We start from the raw sequence: 22,350 nt of genomic DNA on the forward strand, positions 1-22,350 counted from the left end.
TGGGCTCTGGCTGGGCTTCACTGTAGGGATGGTGCCAGGTTTCCTCCAAACGTGACGCCTGGCATTCACACCAAAGAGTTCAATCTTTGTCTCATCAGACCAGAGAATTTTCTTTTTCATGGTCTGAGAGTCCTTCAGGTGCCTTTTGGCAAACTCCAGGCAGGCTGCCATGTGCCTTTTACTAAGGAGTGGCTTCCGTCTGGCCACTCTACCATACAGGCCTGATTGGTGGATTGCTGCAGAGATGGTTGTCCTTCTGGAAGGTTCTCCTCTCTCCACAGAGGACCTCTGGAGCTCTGACAGAGTGACCATCGGGTTCTTGGTCACCTCCCTGACTAAGGCCCTTCTCCCCCGATCGCTCAGTTTAGATGACCGGCCAGCTCTAGGAAGAGTCCTGGTGGTTTCGAACTTCATACCACTTATGGATGATGGAGGCCACTGTGCTCATTGGTACCTTCAAAGCAGCAGAAATTTTTCTGTAACCTTCCCCAGATTTGTGCCTTGAGACAATCCTGTCTCGGAGGTCTACAGACAATTCCTTTGACTTCATGCTTGGTTTGTGCTCTGACATGAACTGTCAACTGTGGGACCTTATATAGACAGGTATGTGCCTGTCCAAATCATGTCCAACCAACTGAATTTACCACAGGTGGACTCCAATTAAGCTGCAGAAACATCTCGAGGATGATCAGGGGAAACAGGATGCACCTGAGCTCAATTTCAAGCTTCACGGCAAAGGCTGTGAATACTTATGTACATGTGCTTTCTCAATTTTTTTATTTTTAATAAATTTGCAAAAATCTCAAGTAAACTTTTTTCACATTGTCATTATGGGGTGTTGTGTGTAGAATTCTGAGGAAAAAAATGAATTTAATCCATTTTGGAATAAGGCTGTAACATAAGAAAATGTGGAAAAAGTGATGCGCTGTGAATACTTTCCGGATGCACTATGGAGCCCTCTCTGTAGCATGGAAGTTCCCCGAAGACCAGCAGGGAATCATGGACAATGGAGTTTTTATTCCCGACCCTGCTGGACACCGTGGGGCCCACCAGAGGACGCTGCAGGGAGGCTCAAGGACTTATACGTGCCCTATAACCCGGAAGCACAGCGTTTCTTCTGGTCATGTGATCAGGACGCACTTCCGGGATGACGAAAAGGTCTTTTAATCTGACCCGGAAGTGATAGCGAATCATGGACTGCAGGGTTGGAATCACTTCCGGGTCAGGGGATATAAAAGGACTGTGGGAAAGCCCAGACACTGAGCTGAGCTGGGAGGAAGGGTGGCTAAGTGTCTGGGAGAGGAGGATTGGTGTTGGATTATTTGATTATTGAATATGTAGTGTGGAGTGGAGGGTGTTTAGTGCACATTATTATTATAAAAATAAAAAGTCTTGGACTTTTAAATGTTGTTTGGCGTTGTACCTGAGGGTTCAAGGGAGCTCTAGCGCCCCCTACTGTTACAAAAAAAAATATATATATATATATATATATATATATATATATACACACACATACATACATACATACACACAGTATATATACATATACAGTACTGTGCAAAAGTTTTAGGCAGGTGTGAAAAAATGGTATAAACAAAGAATACTTTCAAAAATGGAAGTGTTAATCATTTATTTTCATCAATCAACAAAATGCAGTGAATGAACAAAAGAAATCTAAATCAAATCAATATTTGGCGTGACCACCCTTTGCCTTCAAAACAGCATCAATTCTTCTAGGTACACTTGCACACAGTTTTTGAAGGAACTCGGCTGGTAGGTTGTTCCAAACATCTTGGAGAACTAACCACAGATCTTCTGTGGATGTAGGCTTCCTCACATCCTTCTGTCTCTTCATGTAATCCCAGACACACTCGATGATGTTGAAATCAGGGCTCTGTGAGGGCCATACCATCACTTCCAGGACTTCTTGTTCTTCTTTACACTGAAGATAGTTCTTAATGACTTTGGCTGTATGTTTGGGGTCGTTGTCCTGCTGCAGAATAAATTTGGGGCCAATCATAGGCCTTCCTGATGGTATTGCATGATGGATAAGTATCTGCCTGTATTTCTCAGCATTGAGAACACCATTAATCCTGACCAAATCTCCAACTCCATTTGCAGAAATTCAGCCCCAAACGTTCAAGGAACCTCCACCATGCTTCACTGTTGCCTGCAGACACTCATTATTGTACCGCTCTCCAGTCCTTCGACGAATGAACTGCCTTCTGCTACAGCCAAATATTTCAAATTTTGACTCATCAGTCCAGAGCACCTGCTGCCATTTTTCTGCACCCCAGTTCCTATGTTTTCGTGCATACTTGAGTCGCTTGGCCTTGTTTCCACGTCGGAGGTATGGCTTTTTGGCTGCAACTCTTCCATGAAGACCACTTCTGGCCAGACTTCTCCGGACAGTAGATGGGTGTACCTGGGTCCCACTGGTTTCTGCCAGCTCTGAGCTGATGGCACTGCTGGACATCTTCCGATTTCGAAGGGTAATAAGCTTGATGTGTCTTTCATCTGCTGCATTAAGTTTACTTGGCCGACCACTGCGTCTACGATCCTCAACGTTGCCCGTTTCTTTGTGCTTCTTCAAAAGAGCTTGAACAGCACATCTTGAAACCCCAGTCTGCTTTGAAATCTTTGTCTGGGAGAGACCTTGCTGATGCAGTATAACTACCTTGTGTCTTGTTGTTGTGCTCAATCTTGCCATGACATGAAACTGTCTTCCACAACCTCACCTTGGTAGCAGAGTTTGGCTGTTCCTCACCCAGTTTTAAGCCTTCTACACAGCTGTTTCTGTTTCAGTTAATGACTGTGTTTCAACCTACATGTGACATTGATGATCATTAGCACCTGTTTGGTATAATTGGTTGATCATACACCTGACTATAATCCTACAAAATCCCTGACTTTGTGCAAGTGTACCTATAAGAATTGATGCTGGTTTGAAGGCAAAAGGTAGTAACACCAAATATTGATTTGATTTAGATTTTTCTTTTGTTTGCTCACTTTGCATTTTGTAAATTGATAACAATAAACAATGATTATTTATATTTCTGAAAGCATTCTTTGTTTACAGCATTTTTTCACACATGCCTAAAACTTTTGCTCAGTACTGTATATACAGTATATATATACATATATTTATACAGTATATATACATATATAGTATATATATATATATATATAGGGCGGCACGGTGGCGCAGTGGGTAGCGCTGCTGCCTTGCAGTTGGGAGATCTGGGGACCTGGGTTTGCTTCCCGGGTCCTCCCTGCATGGGTTTCCTCCGGGCGCTCCGGTTTCCTCCCACAGTCCAAAGACATGCAGGTTAGGTGGATTGGCGATTCTAAATTGGCCCTAGTGTGTGCTTGGTGTGTTTGTGTGTATCCTGTGGTGGGTTGGCACCCTGCCCGGGATTGGTTCCTGCCTTGTGCCCTGTGTTGGCTGGGATTGGCTCCAGCAGACCCCCGTGACCCTGTGTTCGGAGACCTGGATCTGGGACTCTAACAGGTAGCAGCTAACAGGTACCGGCAGGCCAAGTGGAATGTAGCTTCAGTGGTTGCTGAGGCAAAAAGTCAGGCATGGGAGGAGTTTGGGGAGGCCATGGAGAATAACTTTCAGACGGCTTCGAGGAGATTCTGGTCCACCGTCCGGCGTCTCAGGAGGGGGAAGCAGTGCAGTGTCAACACTGTATATGGTGGGGATGGTGCGCTGCTGACCTCAACTTGGGACGTTGTGGGTCGGTGGTGAGAGTACTTCGAAGACCTCCTCAATCCCACTAACATGCCTTCCAATGAGGAAGCAGAGCCTGGGGACTCGGAGGTGGGCTCCCCCATCTCTGGGACTGAGGTCACCGAGGTGGTCAAAAAACTCCTTGGTGGCAGGGCCCCGGGGGTGGATGAGATATGCCCGGACTTCCTCAAGGCTCTGGATGCGGTAGGGCTGTCTTGGTTGACATGTCTCTGCAACATCGCATGGACATCAGGAACAGTGCCTCTGGATTGGCAGACCGGGGTGATGGTCCCCCTCTTTAAGAAGGTGGACCGGAGGGTGTGTTCCAACTACAGAGGGATCACACTCCTTAGCCTCCCTGGAAAAGTCTATTAGGGGGTTCTGGAGAGGAGGGTCCATCGGATAGTCGAACCTCGGATTCAGGAGGAACAGTGTGGTTTTCGTCCTGGTCGCGGAACAGTGGACCAGCTCTAAACCCTTAGTAGAGTCCTGGAGGGTGCATGGGAGTTCGCCCAACCAGTCTACATGTATTTTGTGGACTTGGAAAAGGCGTTTGACCGTGTCCCTCGGGGAATCCTGTGGGGGCTGCTCCGGGAGTATGGAGTACCGGACCCCCTGATAAGGGCTGTTCGATCCCTGTACAACCGGTGTCAGAGCTTGGTCCGCACTGCCGGCAGTAAGTCGAACCCATTTCCAGTGAGAGTTGGACTCCGCCAGGGCTGCCTTTTGTCGCCGATTCTGTTCATAACTTTTATGGACAGAATTTCTAGGTGCACCCAGGGTGTTGAGGGGGTCCGGTTTGGTGGACTCAGGATTGGGTCACTGCTTTTTGCAGATGATGTTGTCCTGTTTGCTTCATCAGGCCATGATCTTCAGCTCTCTCTGGATCGGTTCGCAGCTGAGTGTGAAGCGGCTGGGATGGGAATCAGCACTTCCAAATCCGAGACCATGGTCCTCAGCTGGAAAAGGGTGGAGTGCCCTCTCGGGGTTGGAAGCGAGATCCTGCTTCAAGTGGAGGAGTTCAAGTATCTCGGGGTCTTGTTCACGAGTGAGGGAAGAATGGAGCGTGAGATCGACAGGCGGATCAGTGCGGCGTCCGCAGTGATGCGGGCTCTGCATCGGTCTGTCGTGGTGAAAAAGGAGCTGAGCCGTAAGGCAAAGCTCTCAATTTACCAGTCGATCAACACTCCTACCTTCACCTATGGTCATGAGCTATGGGTAGTGACCGAAAGAACGAGATCGCGAATACAAGCGGCTAAAATGAGTTTCCTCCGCAGGGTGTCTGGGCTCTCCCTTAAAGATAGGGTGAGAAGCTCAGTCATCCGGGAAGCCTCCCTGGTGAGGTGTTCCAGGCACGTCCAACAAGGAGGAGGCCCCAGGGAAGACCCAGGACACGCTGGAGGGACTATGTCTCCCGGCTGGCCTGGGAACGCCTCGGGATTCTCCCGGAAGAGCTAGAAGAAGTGGCCGGGGAGAGGGAAGTCTGGGTATCTCTAATCAAGCTGCTGCTCCCACCACCCGACCTCGGATAAGCGAAAGAGGATGGATGGATGGATGGATATCTATCTATCTATCTATCTATCTATCTATCTATCTATCTATCTATCTATCTATCTATCTATCTATCTATCTATCTATCTATCTATCTATCTATCTATCTATCTATCTATCTATCTATCTATCTATCTATCTATCTATCTATCTATCTATCTATCTATATATATATATAAAGTGAATAAATAAATAAATGAATGATATTTATGTTGCCTTTTCATTTCCTTGTAGAATTAACTAAGCTACTGTGTGGGCGTAAAGAAATAAGCCCTTCACACCTCTACAGTCTTCAGCTGGCAGCCACTGTGCTCTTGTCTTCTATTTTTCATAGCCTCCTCTCCCAGTGTCTGGGGTCAGGCTCCTGATGAAGGAATTGAAATCTGAGCTGTCTGTGCCCCTTGTGCTAGGAGACAGATAGAGGCTGACAGAACTCATTTTGCACTGAGATCCATAATACCTCTTGTGGTAGAGAGACCTTTTTTGCCCTTTTTTTCTACTCTGGATTGACTCTTGGCACTTAGGGATGAAAGGGATTGAAAGAAAAGATTGCCTCTGGATTTCTCATAACTGCTTATTTCAACAAACTCTGCTGAATGTGCACCCCTGTTAATGAACCTAAAGATAATTTCCCAAGGTCATCTAGTGATCTTTATTTTAACAATAAATTAAACAGTTTATTTTTTATATACCGTTCTGTCTATAAACATATTAGCAAAAAAGGCTGTGTTATTATTTAATGTGAAAATTGGCCTATGAGTCAAGTTTGCTTAAGGATTTCCTCATTTGAGGACTGACAGCATTAATGAAAATGCTTCACTTTAATTAAAAATCTAAAATTATTTAAAATGGGCTCTTGCTTCACTCCCTTAAATAGACTACTATACAATGCAGCCCTGAAAACTGTGGAGACTGCTCTGGGACTAGTATTACTCAATTAATAATACATTTTACTTAAAATGACTTTTCAAGACATTGTGGCGGGCGGCCGGGTTCCATGCCTGGCTGGGATGCCCCTGCTGCATATGTTTCAGGGGAGCAACCATGAGCAGCTCAATACCTCCTCCGGGACACTTGGTGGCAGCCTCCCTGGCCGGCGGTGATGCCTCAACCTCCCGCAGGGCTCCATAGGAGATGGAGTCGCTGCATGGATTCCACTGTCCAGTTGGACAACTCTTCAGCCCCACCTGGAAGTGCAATTGGAACCAGGTGGTAAAACACCTGGAACACTTCCAGGTGGGCTATAAAAAGGACCGTCAACCACCAATCTGGGCCAGAATCGGGAGGAAGAGGACAAGGTTGCCTGGGAGGAGTGGTGGTGCCAGAAGAAGAGTGTTTGTTTGGTGATTTAAGTGCTTTTGTGACTGTGCTGTGGCTGGGGGGTTCACGGGGAAGAAAAAATAAATGTCTTGTGTGTTTTACATGAGCCTCTGAGTGAGTCTGTGCCAGGTCAGGCGCTATACTACGTCCATTTCACAACATGCAAGAATATGATAAAATCAAATACATTACTAAATAACTGCATACATGAGTAAGAAAGTAAACTACAATATAAAACCCTGCCTTAGGAAGGAACACAGAACAGTGATAAGGTCTGTCAGAAAATGGTCTCAGAAGGCGCACACAAACTGTATGACGTGCTTAAAAGGGAAAACACTTCAGGGCTTTAAATTGGAGATGCTAAATAGTCGGTCATCCATGTAATCTTAAGGGAAATGTAACAGCAAGTTGGACTGCGAGAATATAAAAGGAATGTTAGGATATGTATGTAATGGATAGGTCTGCTGAGACAAGATGGGGCTAGACTTTGGTGGGATTTGAAAATAAGGTAAATGATTTGTACTTAATGAGAGAGACACTTTAACGTCATGCGAGACAAGGCAGTGAGATAACATTTAAAACAAGTTCACGGACATCTAACCTAGCAGTTGTTGAAATGCTTTTGGCAGACACACTTCATGTGCTCCCAGCTCTTAAAACAACGACAAGCAACAAGCAGAACATGCAGCTCACCAGCTTTACAACGCGTGCAGCAGAGACGCGAACTGGCAAAAGGACAGCTGCTGTACAGGCTTTTAAACGAACGACGCGCAGCACGTCAAACATAACACGCAGCTCGCCAGCAGCAGAAAGTAATCAGCTGACCCACGGCATGTCCTTAGTGTGTGTTCAGCCCCCCCCCCCCTTATATATAAAGAGAGAGAGAGAGAGAGTGTTGTCAGAAGTAATCTGTCCATAAAGACCCTCAACTGTTTTTCACTTGTATTTGACAACTAAAAAAAACAAAACTGTGCATTTTTATGTAATATTTTCCTTTCTAGATAGAAAAGTGTTTTTTTTTATTAACATTATATTTTATGTGTTGCATATGAACTGAAATCTGAACATTGCTGACTTCAGGGTGTCTGCTTGTTTCAATTTTTAGTAAATCATATAAATAAATTCAATTGAGTCTCAGCCCTCTTCCCAGTGGGAATCTGTTTTTGACATTGTGTGTTTGGTTCAGAAATTGTTCTCTGTTCCATAGTCCATTGTTGCCTTTCTTGGAGTCAATTCTGCAACCATTTGCACACCACCACGCACAGTGGTAGAAATAATAAAGAGTTGTAAGTTTAAACTTTTATATACACAGAAAATTGTGTTTGCCTATACATGTATGCCATCTAAAACTGTTACTTGATCTATACAATCTGTTGCTAAAAAATTGTATTCAGACAAATAAATTACTGCTCTTTTCAGTAAGACCTGATTACTTTTAGGTTCACATGTATTATGTATAATAAAGGCTGACTGATAGTGTGATTTAAAAGATTGATTATTGGTATAGAAGAAGTCAACTGTCAATCCCAATCATTAATTAAAGGTAAGGTACATGGGCAATGTGAAAAAAAAGATAAGTGGCAGACAAAACCTTTGCTTGTTGAATAATATAACTGAAGCATTAATGCGTTCAATTTGGCCAAACATTGCCAGATTTCAACTAACTAATGTACAGAATCAGAACAGTTTAAAGGTGGCACTTGACATATTCAAGTGCACAAAGTGTACAGAGTGCACACTCTTTTCTCTGATAACATTTTCAAACCTTTTGCATACTCAAATATGCATTCTACACAATAAATAAAAACAAAAATACATTTAAAAAAAACACCTGCAAACCAAGTACTATATGATGATTACTGTACGGCAACCCTTAATGCAAGAGAAGCTAATGATTGGTGTACATTGTGTCAGAGGAATGAAGAAGAGAAAAAGGAGAGTAACTTACAAAACAAAGTGATGAATGAAATGCTGAGGAGAAGGGCCACGCTGATGTGCAAAGTGTTGGCACCGTTGCAATCCATTTTGTTCTTTTTGCAAGTGCACACTTGTACTTTAACTTCTGTGCTGTTGGTCAAGGGAGGTGTGCCTGCGTCTGTCACAATGACTGGCAAGTTGTAGTTGGCTCGTTGCAGGTTGTGAAGAAGGCTGACTTGTGCGTGGGTATCTGGTAAAGAGAAAGCAACTGATTAAAACAGATGAACTTTTCTGCATAGCACAAATCTACCTACAAGAAATCAAACAGCAGAATACGTTTACACATTCCATTTGTGTACCTTAATGATAAATCTTAACCTACAGTATTCATGTACATCTTTTCAACTGCTAGTTCTTTTTGAAATTAGAGTCCTCATAGTACTGTTTTTTTCCCCTTTGTTTCCCTTCTCACACCACTGGATCATACTGGCCAAATGTTACTGAAAAAAACTTTTCAGTCATAAAACCAATATGCAAAGCCAATGCATTTGAGATGAAAGTGTGCAATCTAGTAGATCTATTTGGAATTTTCCATAAGTGCTAAAAATCTTAATTAGCCTAAAGGGTGGCATTTTGCCAGTCAGCTTTTGTACTTTTACTTTGTGGCTGTGAGGTCAGTAGCTCGACCATATTATATCTTCAGATACATAAAGCTACCAAGTTGCATTTCACATGTAGTGAAACAGTAAGTTTAAAAAAGACCTTTGGCAGACAAGAGGTACTTCATGGCTGAGAGCTGTAGCTATGTCTAACAGTTACACATTCTAAAAATAAATTGAATGTGACGAGGGTAAACAAATTAAACATTTTTCTGCATAAGCATTTTTACTGACACTTCATACAGAACAATTAGCACCTATCCTCCTGATTTTATGTGAGAGCTTTGTGTGGCTTACCAATCAAAAGACATTATTGCTAAATTATTCTATGACTAACTTACAGGCTTCAAATTTAACCTTATATTTTAGTCATAAATGAGTCTTTGTTTAAAAAATAATTACCACATAGTACACTAAATGAATAATGGAAATGTACATGTGAAATTAGAACATTACAATTTTAGTGCATAGAGCAATGTGGAAAACTAGAAATCTGCAAATGACTTTGGCATAGGGCTATAAATAATTTACCTGTACAAAACAAATGAGGTGAAAAAAATTAATTTACATGGAAATAAATATTACAAATAAACTGAAATTTTAGAGCATATTTTTTCAGCTTGGTACATTTGAAAACATTTCTTCCAAAATGTTGAGTCACCTTTTGGTGACCAGAAACTTAGAAGAGGAGAAGGAACACCTGGGTGTACATTTTTGCCAACTTTAATTCCTGTGTTGTAATTTTACAGGAACTTTCAAAGTAACTTCAAAGGCATTAAGGTAGCTTGGATTTTTTTTTCTTGAGCTTTAGTAAAGTTATATTTTACCCCAACAGGTAAATTAAATCCCTCTAGCTCTCTGCCTGAAAGTACATGAGCCAACAATCAGCATTACTTAAATACTGTTCGCAACTTGTTAGTATAAGGTTTTATAAAGCACTTTCAAAAACACATTTAACTCATAATCAAAATAAATTTTCACTTATTAGAAAACAAAATCAAACTCAGACAGATTCCAGAGTTGTATGTGAGAAACCAATCTGAACACTGCCCAAAATCTGAATTTTGTTGGGCCCGTCAGGCTGAGGTAAAGCGGGTTAGCTCCATTCTCCCATTTGATCTAGGGAGCCTCTTGAACGTACCTGAGGGATAAAAGGGCAGATGAGGACACTCACACAAAGCAAGGGGTAGGTGCATAAAAATGCTTTTATTAAAAAGAATCAAGACAAATAGTATCCAAAACTGCAGTGCAAATCTTCAGTAAATAAGTGAAAATTAAAAACAGTTCAAAAAATATTTTCTTAAAACCAGAGGTTAAAATCTGAGAGACTGTCCAGTGTTTCTTAAAACTCACGTGTCCCAATGCTGCCTTCTAAATGGCGACGTTGCCTCAGCTTATCCCATATGGGATCTGGCAACTGAGGAGAAACCCAACCAACAGGTGCAGTCAACCATTCTATCCAGGCTCAGCTCCCCATTGCCAGGCCCTCAGCAACTGTGGGGGGCAATGCTGATCCACATACATCTCCCGCCGCCTGTCCCTCAGCATCTGCGGGAGACCCTGTAGGTCAGGCTGCTCCTACTCCCAGGTGACCTGTCAGTAGGAGCACCCTCTCTTTGGCCTCAGGCTGCTTGCCCTGAGGCTCCACTCCTGATCACCTGCCTCCATTCTATCCTGCATGGGCTTTCACTCGCACTCTCTCATCTCTCTTCCCATTCTTTTAACCTCTGTCCTTCCTTTCTCCTCTCACTGGCTAGTCTATGTTTTTCCTTTTTTCCAGTCATCTCTTATCTCCCCTTCTCTTGTGCTGTGTCTCCCTATGTCTGTGTGGGTGCAGCACCTCAATTGCACACTGCAAGAAGCCAATGAAGAAACTGAGACAGACCACACCCTCATATGAAGGTGTGTCTTGCCCCAATTACTCCACCAACCTGCCACAGCTACGCAAGCACGCACACCCACGTAGATCGAGCCTGCTAATTTATTAAAACAGGTCTCCTGATTGTTAAAGCACGGACCTGCTATACCACACCTTGCAGACTTTGAATACATGAATGAAAATGATTTTTTCTTAAACACAACATTCTCAAAACAGAAGGTTTGGTGCATTACTATTGTACAGCATTCTGAAAAATCTGTTTATCCTCTCATTGTGACTGGTCATAAGGTTTAATGCAACATGCACAGATTTAGTGCCCTACATTGATCATTATGGCTTTAATCTCAATTATGTACTGTATGTTGTACAGGAGGCAGGAACTTGTGTTCAGAAGAGATTTAATTAGGTCCTAATGGGAAATTCTTAGTTAGCTGTGAAAAAAAAGAACTAGTTGACTGTCTGGATTAAGTCAAGTAACAAAATAGGCACTTGAACTAAATGTCAGGGCCTTGAGCCTCTATAGCCACCCATTCTGTGTGTTCCTGAATATTTCCAAAAGTTGCATTTTCATATAAATCTTGATTTTAATAATCCTTTAGATGTTCTCGAAAATGTTCTGATCATAAAATAAAGATTTCTTCATTATCCTAACAAATGTCGCCAAAAGTGACTCTACTTCGGGTGGCCCTTGTGCAAGGCCCTTAATCTGTAATTGCTCTGTCCTGGGTATGACGTTAATCTGCATCCAGCCCTACATGTAGGCCCTCAAACCTGCCGGGAAAACCTGGGGGTTGGTGGCACAATTGGCACTCCAGTGTGGTGATGAGGTGTCACCCATTACATAGCTGCATTCCGGTCCTAATCTGGGATCCTGATTTGGTTTGTCATGTGGTGGGTGCGGCAATGCACGGAATCAGTGCGTGGTCCTAATCTCTCTTCTCTCTCTCTAACAAATGTGTACATTCTCACAAATATAAGCATGTCACATAAGCTAATTAGGTCCTAGACTGTTGTTAACAAGCAATGTGACAATGTTTTCAGCCTCCATATTTGCAAGTATCCATGCAAGTCAGCTAAAAAATTTAATTAAAATAATAATGTTCACTTAAGTGGGAGATTGTTTCCTAAGCTTATTAATTACAAAGTCATAAGCACCTTACCTTCAGTGCAGATACATTTTTAAGGATCGATTTCTCAATTTATTATTAAGTGGAAACGATGTAAGTCATTCTTTATGATTTTTAATAATTCAAAGTAGTGTATGCAACTTTACAATTATATCAGAACATTATCAGATATGCTGTGGTGGGTTGGCACCCTGCCCGGGATTGGTTCCTGCCTTGTGCCCTGTGTTGGCTGGGATTGGCTCCAGCAGACCCCCGTGACCCTGTGTTTGGTTTCAGCAGGTTGGAAAATGGATGGATGGATGGATTATCAGATATGAAGAAGTGCACATCGTATGCAAATATTGACGGAAGATATGGAAAAATTCTAGCATGTCTTTTCAAGTTAAAACTGGAGAACATCTAACATAAATAAAGTAAGAATTTACATTAAAGCAATCCTCTTGTATGTACGAGATCAAGAACAACTAAAATGTGAAGGCAGCAGCTGAACAAGCTGCACTGCACCAAAAAAAAAAATAAAGGAGAAGTGACAGCAAGCATGTTGGTAATTGGACTTGACTTTTATCAATTACTTATAAAGGTTTGTGCCACATTATTTTACTCAGCTGTTGACTTCACGTGCAGTTAATTTGGCAGATTACTAAAAATGCTCCTAGTCCCCAGAATGCTATCCAGAGGATTCTGTAATGAGCCCTAGCAACTAATAAAATTTTCCAAAACGTACACATGCAGACAGTATTGAAAAGTTGTACTGCAGTTGAATTTTCTGTATATGCATAACTGAGGGTTAATGAGAGTATGCAGAGAAATTATCACATCACTGAAGAGTTGCAAGCCGATACAGTTGATTCTGTAGAACAGGGAAATAGAGAACAGTTGCTTTCAGTGAACAGGATTAGAGTATGTCTAAGAAGCAGTTAGCATTGGCATGAATGCCAGATGGACCGCTCTTTGCAGACTGATTATAGTAAAATTAAATTGAGGTGTTGAAGAAGATTAAATATTAGCAGCATAAAACATGACAAGAACTGCAAATGCAATAGATCACCTAATAAAATATAATACTTATACCAAAATTCAAGGATGAACTTGGTTCCATTTTGAACATATTACTGGCTCATTGTTTGCAGAAAAAAAAGGCAACACTATAAAATTTAAAACAGAATTAGTCTTAACACTACCATTGCGTTAAAATGACGTAAAATGATAGCAGTGAACATCAGAAGGCAGCAGTATACAGCCCTAACCAACATGAGTACAGTTACGACAGGGGCTGGCAATATTGTGCATCTGCATAGACATACTTACATAAAAAGCATGGTGGCACAAACATTTGCAGACCACCTACCATAATTAGTGGTTAATGCAAAACAACAGAAATGGTTTCAGCATGGTAGGAAGATGTGGCACAGGCACATTACAGGACAGTCAGCATGGGTTTAGAGCGAGAAGGGTGTTAAGTGGCAGCAGACAAACAATTTTCCAAATTAGAAAACAAATACTGCTGCTAATAGAACATATTACTTCCGACTTAATTTTACACATCTTGCTTTTTAACATTCAAAACTTCCTCTTTTTTCTTTAACCAGCAGACAAAAAACAATGAGCTGCACACATGCTGTTAGAAGACCAGACATCATGATCTTATGTGTAAATATGTGTCCATTATACAAGTTTCTGTTTCAAAAAATATATTAAAAGAAAAAAAAATAAGCGAAGGTCTGGCGTGACAGAATGAAAGCACTAACAAGTTATAGAAAATAAGTGCACTTGTAAATGTAGTGTAAGTTAACAATAAAAGCATATTTTTTTCCTTAGGTATCTGTAATTTGCTTCCATTTCAGAGAATGAATACTGTTCACTTTGTATAGATAAATACCTTTTATTCCATTATTTATAAAGAAAATGAATATATATTATTAAATAAATTTAGCAAAGCATTTTAGTAGGATTGAAACAACTTTTGAATGGGTTTCATAATATCACCTACATATTCTTTTGTAGCTCAAAAGACAACAATGAGTAGAAATCACATAGCATTTCTTTGTAATATGAATAACACTGCAAGAGAATTTTACAAATTTCATTCAAACTCTGATCTCCCTGGAATGTCTTAAATAATATTCCTTTTATTTCTTTGCACATCATGAAATGGTTCAAATTCCCCTCTCCCCTATACAGGGAATAGCTATTGTAAACTTAGGGCAAGAAGAACCTGCCAATTTTCAGCTTCTCTCACATCCTGAGGTAGGCTGTTCCAGCAGCTTGGAGCCTAACAGCTAAAAGAAGCATCGCCAAATATTTTTGTTCTGCTTCATGGAACGGCTAAGGGGAGAGGAACCAAGCATCTGAGGGGTCTTCCTGGTTTATAAACCAAAGCATTTGTGAAAGATAACCTGGTGCTAGGTCATGTAGTGCCTTATAAACTAAAAATAATTTTAAAATCAGTACGAAGACTAACATAAACCAATATAAGGACTTTAGGATAGGTGTAATGTGTGCTCTCCTTTTGGTCTTAGGCCAGGTTACTTCATGCGACGTGTGCTCTAGCGGACGCTACTGCTATGCAATTGTTGTACTGTTTATACTTGCGCGCATACTTTACATAAATCTGAAAGATTCCACCAGGTGGCAGTGCAAGATAACATCATGGTGAAAAAACGTTTGTCTTTGCTGTGTTGTGAATTGCCTGAAACATCCAATAAATTCCGAGGACACCTTGCCACAACATCTCTGAAATGGGTGTTTAATGATTCCATCCATCAATCCGGGAATGTGCCGATTCCAGTAAGCATTGGGCATGAGACAGAAACAATCCCTGGACACACACACACACACACTAGTGTCATTTTAGTGTCACCAAATCCTCAAAACCTTCATGTCTTTGGGAGGAAAACAGAGCACACTGTAGAGACTAACCAGAAAAACATACAAATTCTAAGTAGGGGACACAAGCGATGTGACTCCCTGTGAGACAGCAACGCTACCGCACTTCCACCATGCAGCCCCCATTTGTGTAATTATTAACAGTATTCATTATTTAAACAAACTTAATGATGTATTTGTAAAAAGTAACATACATACTTTAATGCATTTCATCATGAAAGTGATATCAAGTATAAATCTAATGGTTCTAAATGTGCAGAAAGCTGGAATATCATAAATTTAATGTGTTCTGTGTGGTGATTGCTGCTTGCTGCTGCTGTAAATACAGGAGTAAGACCCAGAAGCACGTAGCGATTAACAACTGGTTTAGTTTTAAGATGACATTTACGGTCTACTTTAATGATAAAGTAAACAACGAGGTTAAAGTGGACATTTCAAGATTAAACTCAAATTATCCACTGTATTCACAAAATATACCTTTTCACCATGCCCTTAATTTTTGTCTCTGTGGCTCAAATACACTGCTATATATTCTGATGCTGTTGTGAAGGTGCCAAAAAAAAAAAAAAAAAAGACAGCACAGAAGATGGTATGTGAGCCTTTTAAAATGTATTGTGGCATTATGATGGGCAATATGCAACTTGAATATAAGAGCACCATGAATGTATTTGCATGTCAGCATTTTGCTTCACCACATCTAACCATTCATCAAAAATTGGAGCATGCACATCGATCCTGGAGGATCCTCAAAGAGGTTTTCTGTCACATGTTGATAGTAAACATGTATTCTGATGTCACATTCTGACTTTTATCACACTGTGGCCCCCCAACTTTTTGCTAGGACTGCAGCTCGTGCATGTGTCACGTTAATTTCTGAGGACGTGCTCAGAGGATGCGTCAAATGAAGACTGGGAATGCACTACAGCCATGATGCATGGGCATACACGTTCTGAGTGTAAAGTATAAATGAGCCCTTAGTCTGCAGTCATGCAGCAGAATTTTGAAAGAATATAAATTTAAAATATAAGTATTTTTCTAGTTATGGTAAAATGGGTGCCTATATATTAGTGAGTAGTTAATTGAAAGCTCTATTATTACCCTTACAAGCGAACTTGTAAACAGAAAATTATAGTTTGTCATTCTGACTAGAGGTTAGTTCAGTCTATGATCTGTCTTGTACTTGGCAATGCATGGAAGGCAGGATGTATTTAATGTAATTGAAGCTTAACACGAGAAACTAAGATTGTGTAATAACTTTTTACTGAATTTTTCTGATTTGTACGTTTTAAAATATTTACTAAACTTTTTAAAAACAATCTTTATTGGATCTGTGGTGGGTTGGCACCCTGCCCAGGATTGGTTCCTGCCTTGTGCCCTGTGTTGGCTGGGATTGGCTCCAGCTGACCCCCATGACCCTGTGTTTGGATTCAGCAGGTTGGAAAATGGGTGGATGGATCTTTATTGGATTGTGGAATTTCTTTTGCTATGCATTTCACTCATACTGGATCCCACCTTTCCAACTCAGCACCCGTTTGATTTTGGGAACCTGGAAAAGACCCCTTCACCCTCTAATTATATAGTATGGCATTTGCACGAACACATTTTTAAAGAGAAAGAAAACAACAGATCCTTTTTCCAAGTCAGCTATCTGGCAATACTGTTGTAAATGTGGAAAACCTTAGTAGTTTCTGTGTTCTGCTTTGCATCTATATCTTGTGTTTTACCATACAGCCACAGAGACTTCTTTACTTGATAGTGTTCAAGTTTGTGGAACAGTAGCTATGAACATGAAATTGTGTTGAGCTTATCTTTGACAAAATAATGGAAGAGTTCCTTCAGTCTAGTCTGCTCATTTGCATTTGCATCCTACACTCAATAAGACTATTTATTGGGTGTGGTGTCATGAAATAAAATCTAATGTTGGTGTTCAATAACATTGTATAAGTTACACTGAGTCATGCTCTTAGTTTGACTCTGAGAGGTGTCCCCACCACATCTACCATATCAGTCTAATCCTATAATTCTGCAAAAGGTAATGATGATGCCTGACCTCCCTGTGCGCTGAAGATCTTTAACACAATTTCAAAGCAGTAGGATTACAACTGTTAATGAGTAGACCAAGGGCTTTATATTAGAATTAAAATTCACTTATTATGAAAAAGTAGCAGTCTTTCAAGACTGTCTTTGATGCACATATTACAATAGTCAAATGAGGCCCAAGTTTAAACATTCTTTCAAGCTCTGCAGGGGTGAGTTAGTATCTACAACTCATTAGTCCATAAACATTCCCTTTCCTTATTTACATTTTAGCATGTACAATATATACCCTTAACTTCTCCTTTGACTAAAATCATAGTAAGATACATGCTGGTTGTGATATAACTTTACTCTACAAGCTATTATTTATGTATTTATAGTTATTCCTACTTGAGCTCCCATACCTAATTTGAACTTAATCACATTTCTCTTTGTTCCTACTCTGATAAAGCTTTGGTCTTGTATCAAAAGACTATTAATGGAAGGTTTATCAATACCTCAATGACATTCACACTCTTGGAAAATTATTAAGCTTACTGCATTTTAGGCACTTTTTGCCTTTTGTGAACCACCTCCCTGATTATTGTGGTTAATGCCAGCTACATCTAATGTGTTTATTTTCTCAGCCTGACTTGCTGCTGTATAAGAATTATTTCTCTCCATTTGACACATTACTTGAGCTGCATGCTTTTTTGTTGCTTGTACTGCTTGGTTGTGCAGAGACTGCTAAAGCTGTTTTAAGCTGTTCTTGTGTTACTATTTTCCTAATTATTGTGCCTTTCAGTTAGGGTTAGCTTAATTACAACATACTCAGATGCCTTCCTAATACACTGCACTGTCTATTGAAATTTTTGTCAGGCAAATATTATATTTATTTTCGGTATTACATTTGCCTCAGTACGGTCAGAACAGGTTTTTGTCATTATTCTTAGAAGTAATTAGCCTGTCTATTTTTCTAATGTCATGTCCTTAAAATGGACCTTCATCCCACAACGTGTTTGAAGTTTTGCCATGATTTAGGCTTCTGTTGTGGTCCACCTTACATTCTGGTTAGTCTAGTGTTACAAATTCTGTATATTGTACAGTCAGTCTTAAACAAGAAAGTGTTTTTTCTGATAATTTTGTATCACAAACGTAACTTTAGCCCTATATAGATACAGATCTATAGATCAGTCAATCATACACATATTTTAGATTTTTATACAATGTATGAATGTACTGTATATAGCACCCCTTTATTTTCTGTCTAGTATTCACATATTGTCTTTGAAGTTTAACAAATTATTCTGCACAACATATGAACTTACTATTAACTCTGGTGATTTTCCATGTCTTTTCAATTCCGACTTGCTTGCCTAGCTCAATTTTGAATGGATCTGTGTTGGGGCTGATGTCTTTGTCTTTGCCTTCTAAAATTACAACATTAAGGTCTTTTGAGTCCTCGCAGACCTTTGCTGTTGTAGGATGGACGTATGGCGCATTGTCATTCTCATCTTCCAGATTGATGACCAGTGTTCCAGTACCAGTTGCAATGGGATTACCTGCAGAATAAAAGAGACATCTTTGTAACAAAGGACAAAAAACAATTAAATCTTTTAACAGTGATGATGACCAATGAATAGCATCAAGTAAATCAAGCTGAAAAAGTTAAGAGTGAGGGAAATGAAAAATGACCATTCATTACAGTGTTGAGTTTCCTAGGGAGAAATAGTGCTTACCTAATTATCAAAGAATTGATTTTTTTATATGGTAACAAATTCAGACAAAAACTTTACTTGAAAAGTACATTCAAAGGAAACAAGGTTAAGAGCACACAGAAAATCCAAAAAGAAGTTTTGTTCTTCAGCATTTCAAAATGGAGAATGACACCCCATGTTCCACATACCTTTCACTGGTAAAAATGAATGTTCGTGTTCATTGCAGCTATTATATGTGCAAAAGGCTATTGAAATTTACAAAAGTGTTATCCTACAATTTCTTGAGAAAGTTCTTTTTACATTTCTTATGCCTTACTGAGGGTCAAATGGCCCATGTATCATGAATCTTGAGGCAATTTCAGGATTATAATTTGTATGAAACTGCCAAATATCTGGGGACAACATTCTGTCATTATTATCACATAGGTAAATTGGTTTGAAGGTATCAATAGACTAACCACATTTGTCTGAGGAAGACCATGTTTTGGGGTTATGTGGTATATCAATTTACTGTACAAGAGATTTTCTGAAAATACCATAACTATACAGTCACTTATCAATGCCAAAAACTACCAACCAAAACAGGATGAGCAGTAACAGCTCTAGTCATATAAATGAAAATAAAAGTTGTGAATACATTGGGAGACTGATTTTAACCAAGATAAACTATGTTTTAGTACAGTACCTCCTTTACACCGGCATTTTGTGGCAAATACCCAAAAAGCTTCCGGTAATCTGGTATTGTTGTTCTAGATCAACATGTGTTAACCTTAACCTGAACAGTCATAAATCATATGCTGAATAACTATTCAAGAGTGCTGATATTTAATTCAAAAAGTATCTGATACCATCTGACTTGGTATTTTATAACCTTCCTATTGCCAATTGTCATATTCCAAATTGATTTTATCAAAGAAAAAATACTGGCAGATATCACTAAAATAAAATATCTTGCTCAAACATTTCCTCATAATTATTGAAAAAAGTCCATGGAAGTTTCATTGACAAATCTATAATCTCTTCAGAAATCAATGTTGACAACAAGAAGACATAAGGCAGTTTGGCCGAGGATAATTTTGTTCTTCTTTAGATTATCTGCATCACAAATTTTTTTCATATTTAAAAATGCTTCAATTTACATACTGAAAGATGTTGTATCTTTGAACTTTCCATTTCTGATAACCAAAAGGAAGTTGCCAGAGTCACTGAATTGAAAAATTATATTTAAATCACTGCAGCTATTCTGAGCAATTTAAGATTCATGAAATTGTGTTAGTGTCCTGTGAAATTTGTCTCCCTTAAGGATTATGATAAAAAAAAAAAAAACTGCTCCACTTCTGACTGCTTTTATTTATCCATTTCATGACGTTGAGCTTTTGTATGAAACTTAAGACTGCACATAATTTCTGTTTTGCAGATTTCATCATGAACCTCAGTGTTGTCTGGCCACATCAACATGCTGCTGATGGCTATTTTCCCTCTAGGCAGGATGGAGTGATCTCAGCATTGAAATGTAAATTACTTCAGTACCCATGTGGTGTGACTCCTTTCTGTACCAATTTCCTCTTGACGGAATCATGTAAACGCATGACAAATATGGGTTTATACACTGTATATCATGGAGATTTAAGAGTACATCTCAGTGTTACAGAGTATTTCTAACAGTGTAGCTTTAAGATGCTTTGCCAATTCGGAGTGCACTACAAAGTCTTTCACATAGTGACAGCTCCAGTATAAAACTTGGATTTAGTAAACATGTCTCTTGGAATTATGTTAACATTTTGGAAGTTATACACTATATTAAGTGTTATTTTCTAAGGACCTTATGAATTCCATTTTCTGCAGAATTCATAAAAAAAACTGTCACTTTTTAAATTAACTATTTCTTTCATCAAGAGGTTTGACTGTATAATAGAATGTATGCATTCTGACAAATCTTGACACTTTGTTTTATATCTGGGCTTTACAGATGTTTCCCAAGGAAACAAAGATTTGCATCATTTTGCTGCCCATTTATAGAAAGCTTAATTTCCAGATTTTATTTCAATGGTCCAATTAGGAATAATTGGGCAGCCTTTTCTAAACCTTGCTGCCAATAGAACTTGTCATGTCTGTCTAGTTGTAAGGTGTCTCATGACAGTAAGTCGTAGCTTTCTTGTAAATCTTTGACGGGCAACAGAAAAGCACAATGCAAATAAATCATCCAAAATAGGATCCAATTTAATCACTTACATTCATAAGTAAAAAAAAAACAAAAAACAAAAAAAAACAAAAAACAACTTGAGTCTATCAGAATATAAAGTTTTGGAATCACAAAGTTACAGTGAAGGGATCTGGAGAGGATGGCATGACAGAAACTCTATAATTAAACAGAAGATTCCTTATTCATTTTCTATTTAAACACAACAGATTGTAATTATCTAGTAGCAGCTGTGCAAGACAGGCCAAGGAAGAAGCCTATTTGACAGCTCTCTTGCTGTACCCCAATCCTCGACCATGTGGCAACAGAAGGCTGATAAATAAGGGTGACTTGGAGTGCAGCAATGATCTACATCAGGAGACTATGGTGGGTAAATTGCACCGGGGAGTTGAGGGACTGATGCAAGTCATTGGAAAAATAATGTACACAAAGTGAGAGAAGTGCCAAAGCAATACTTTTTGGTATTTCACAAGTATTTCACAAGTGCAGGTTGAAGGTACTGTAAGTATGACCAACGAAATAGTAACAGCAGGAGTATATCTGCTGACCATGGTGATGAAACGGCAGCTAAGTTATCAATACAATGGCCAGTCTACAATGCTTAGGGTCATGAGCTATGAGTAATAGGTGAAAAAGATGAGATTAGGGGTACATGCAGTCTAAATTAGGATAGTTTGCAGGGCTGCTGATATCATTATTTCTTAAGGTGGCGGAGATTGGCAAAATGGGGAAACCCTGGAGAACAGCCAGCCCCTGGTTATCCGAACTGAGACATTTAATGTGGTTTAGGTAGTTACGATACTTGATCAAGCACTTCCATATTTGGGGGGAGGGGGTAATAAAGAAGTTACATTTTTGCATTTATTTATAGTTGGGCAGGTACAATAATTTCATTGGGATTCAATGCAGTTGTAATTTTCTTATTGTATATAACCTCCTTAAAAAGACAAAACTGATTAAAAAAACATTACTTCCAAATTTAAAATGTACTGCAATGCAAAACAGGTGCATCAATCTGACTTTAACTACAGTATATGTCAGTGTAACCCTGTTGTAATTACACACGAAATTCACATTATCTGAATGACAGCACACTAAAGGTCAAACTTTAATTTTAATTTAACAAGGAAAAAACTCCCAAAAAACCCTTGCTGGGAAAAAAAAATGGAAGAAACCTTGGGAAAGGCAGTTCAAAGAGAGACCACTTTCCAGGTTGGGTGGGTGTCAAAAAAGGGGGTAAATACAATATAATACACAGAACAGAACACAAGTAATCCTCAATAGAATATAATAGTGCAATAGAAATCTTACAAGTACAGAGCAGAATTCAACACCAGATGATAT

At 39.6% G+C, this 22,350-nt stretch overlaps 1 protein-coding gene across 1 annotated transcript in view; it reads right to left on the reverse strand.

Moving 5' to 3' along the window:
* cdh13 (cadherin 13, H-cadherin (heart)) overlaps nt 1-22,350 on the reverse strand; it is a 1,360,987-nt gene that overhangs the window by 39,355 nt on the left and 1,299,282 nt on the right. Inside the window, exons 12-13 of the mRNA XM_028810133.2 lie at nt 18,417-18,650; nt 8,553-8,771 (exon numbers count right to left, since the gene is read on the reverse strand). Of these exons, the coding sequence (XP_028665966.2) occupies nt 8,553-8,771; nt 18,417-18,650 (453 nt within the window). The remainder of the gene's footprint in view (nt 1-8,552; nt 8,772-18,416; nt 18,651-22,350) is intronic.

This window comes from Erpetoichthys calabaricus, chromosome 9 (genome assembly GCF_900747795.2).
Source record: "Erpetoichthys calabaricus chromosome 9, fErpCal1.3, whole genome shotgun sequence".
In the NCBI taxonomy this organism is placed as follows: Eukaryota; Metazoa; Chordata; class Cladistia; order Polypteriformes; family Polypteridae; genus Erpetoichthys; species Erpetoichthys calabaricus.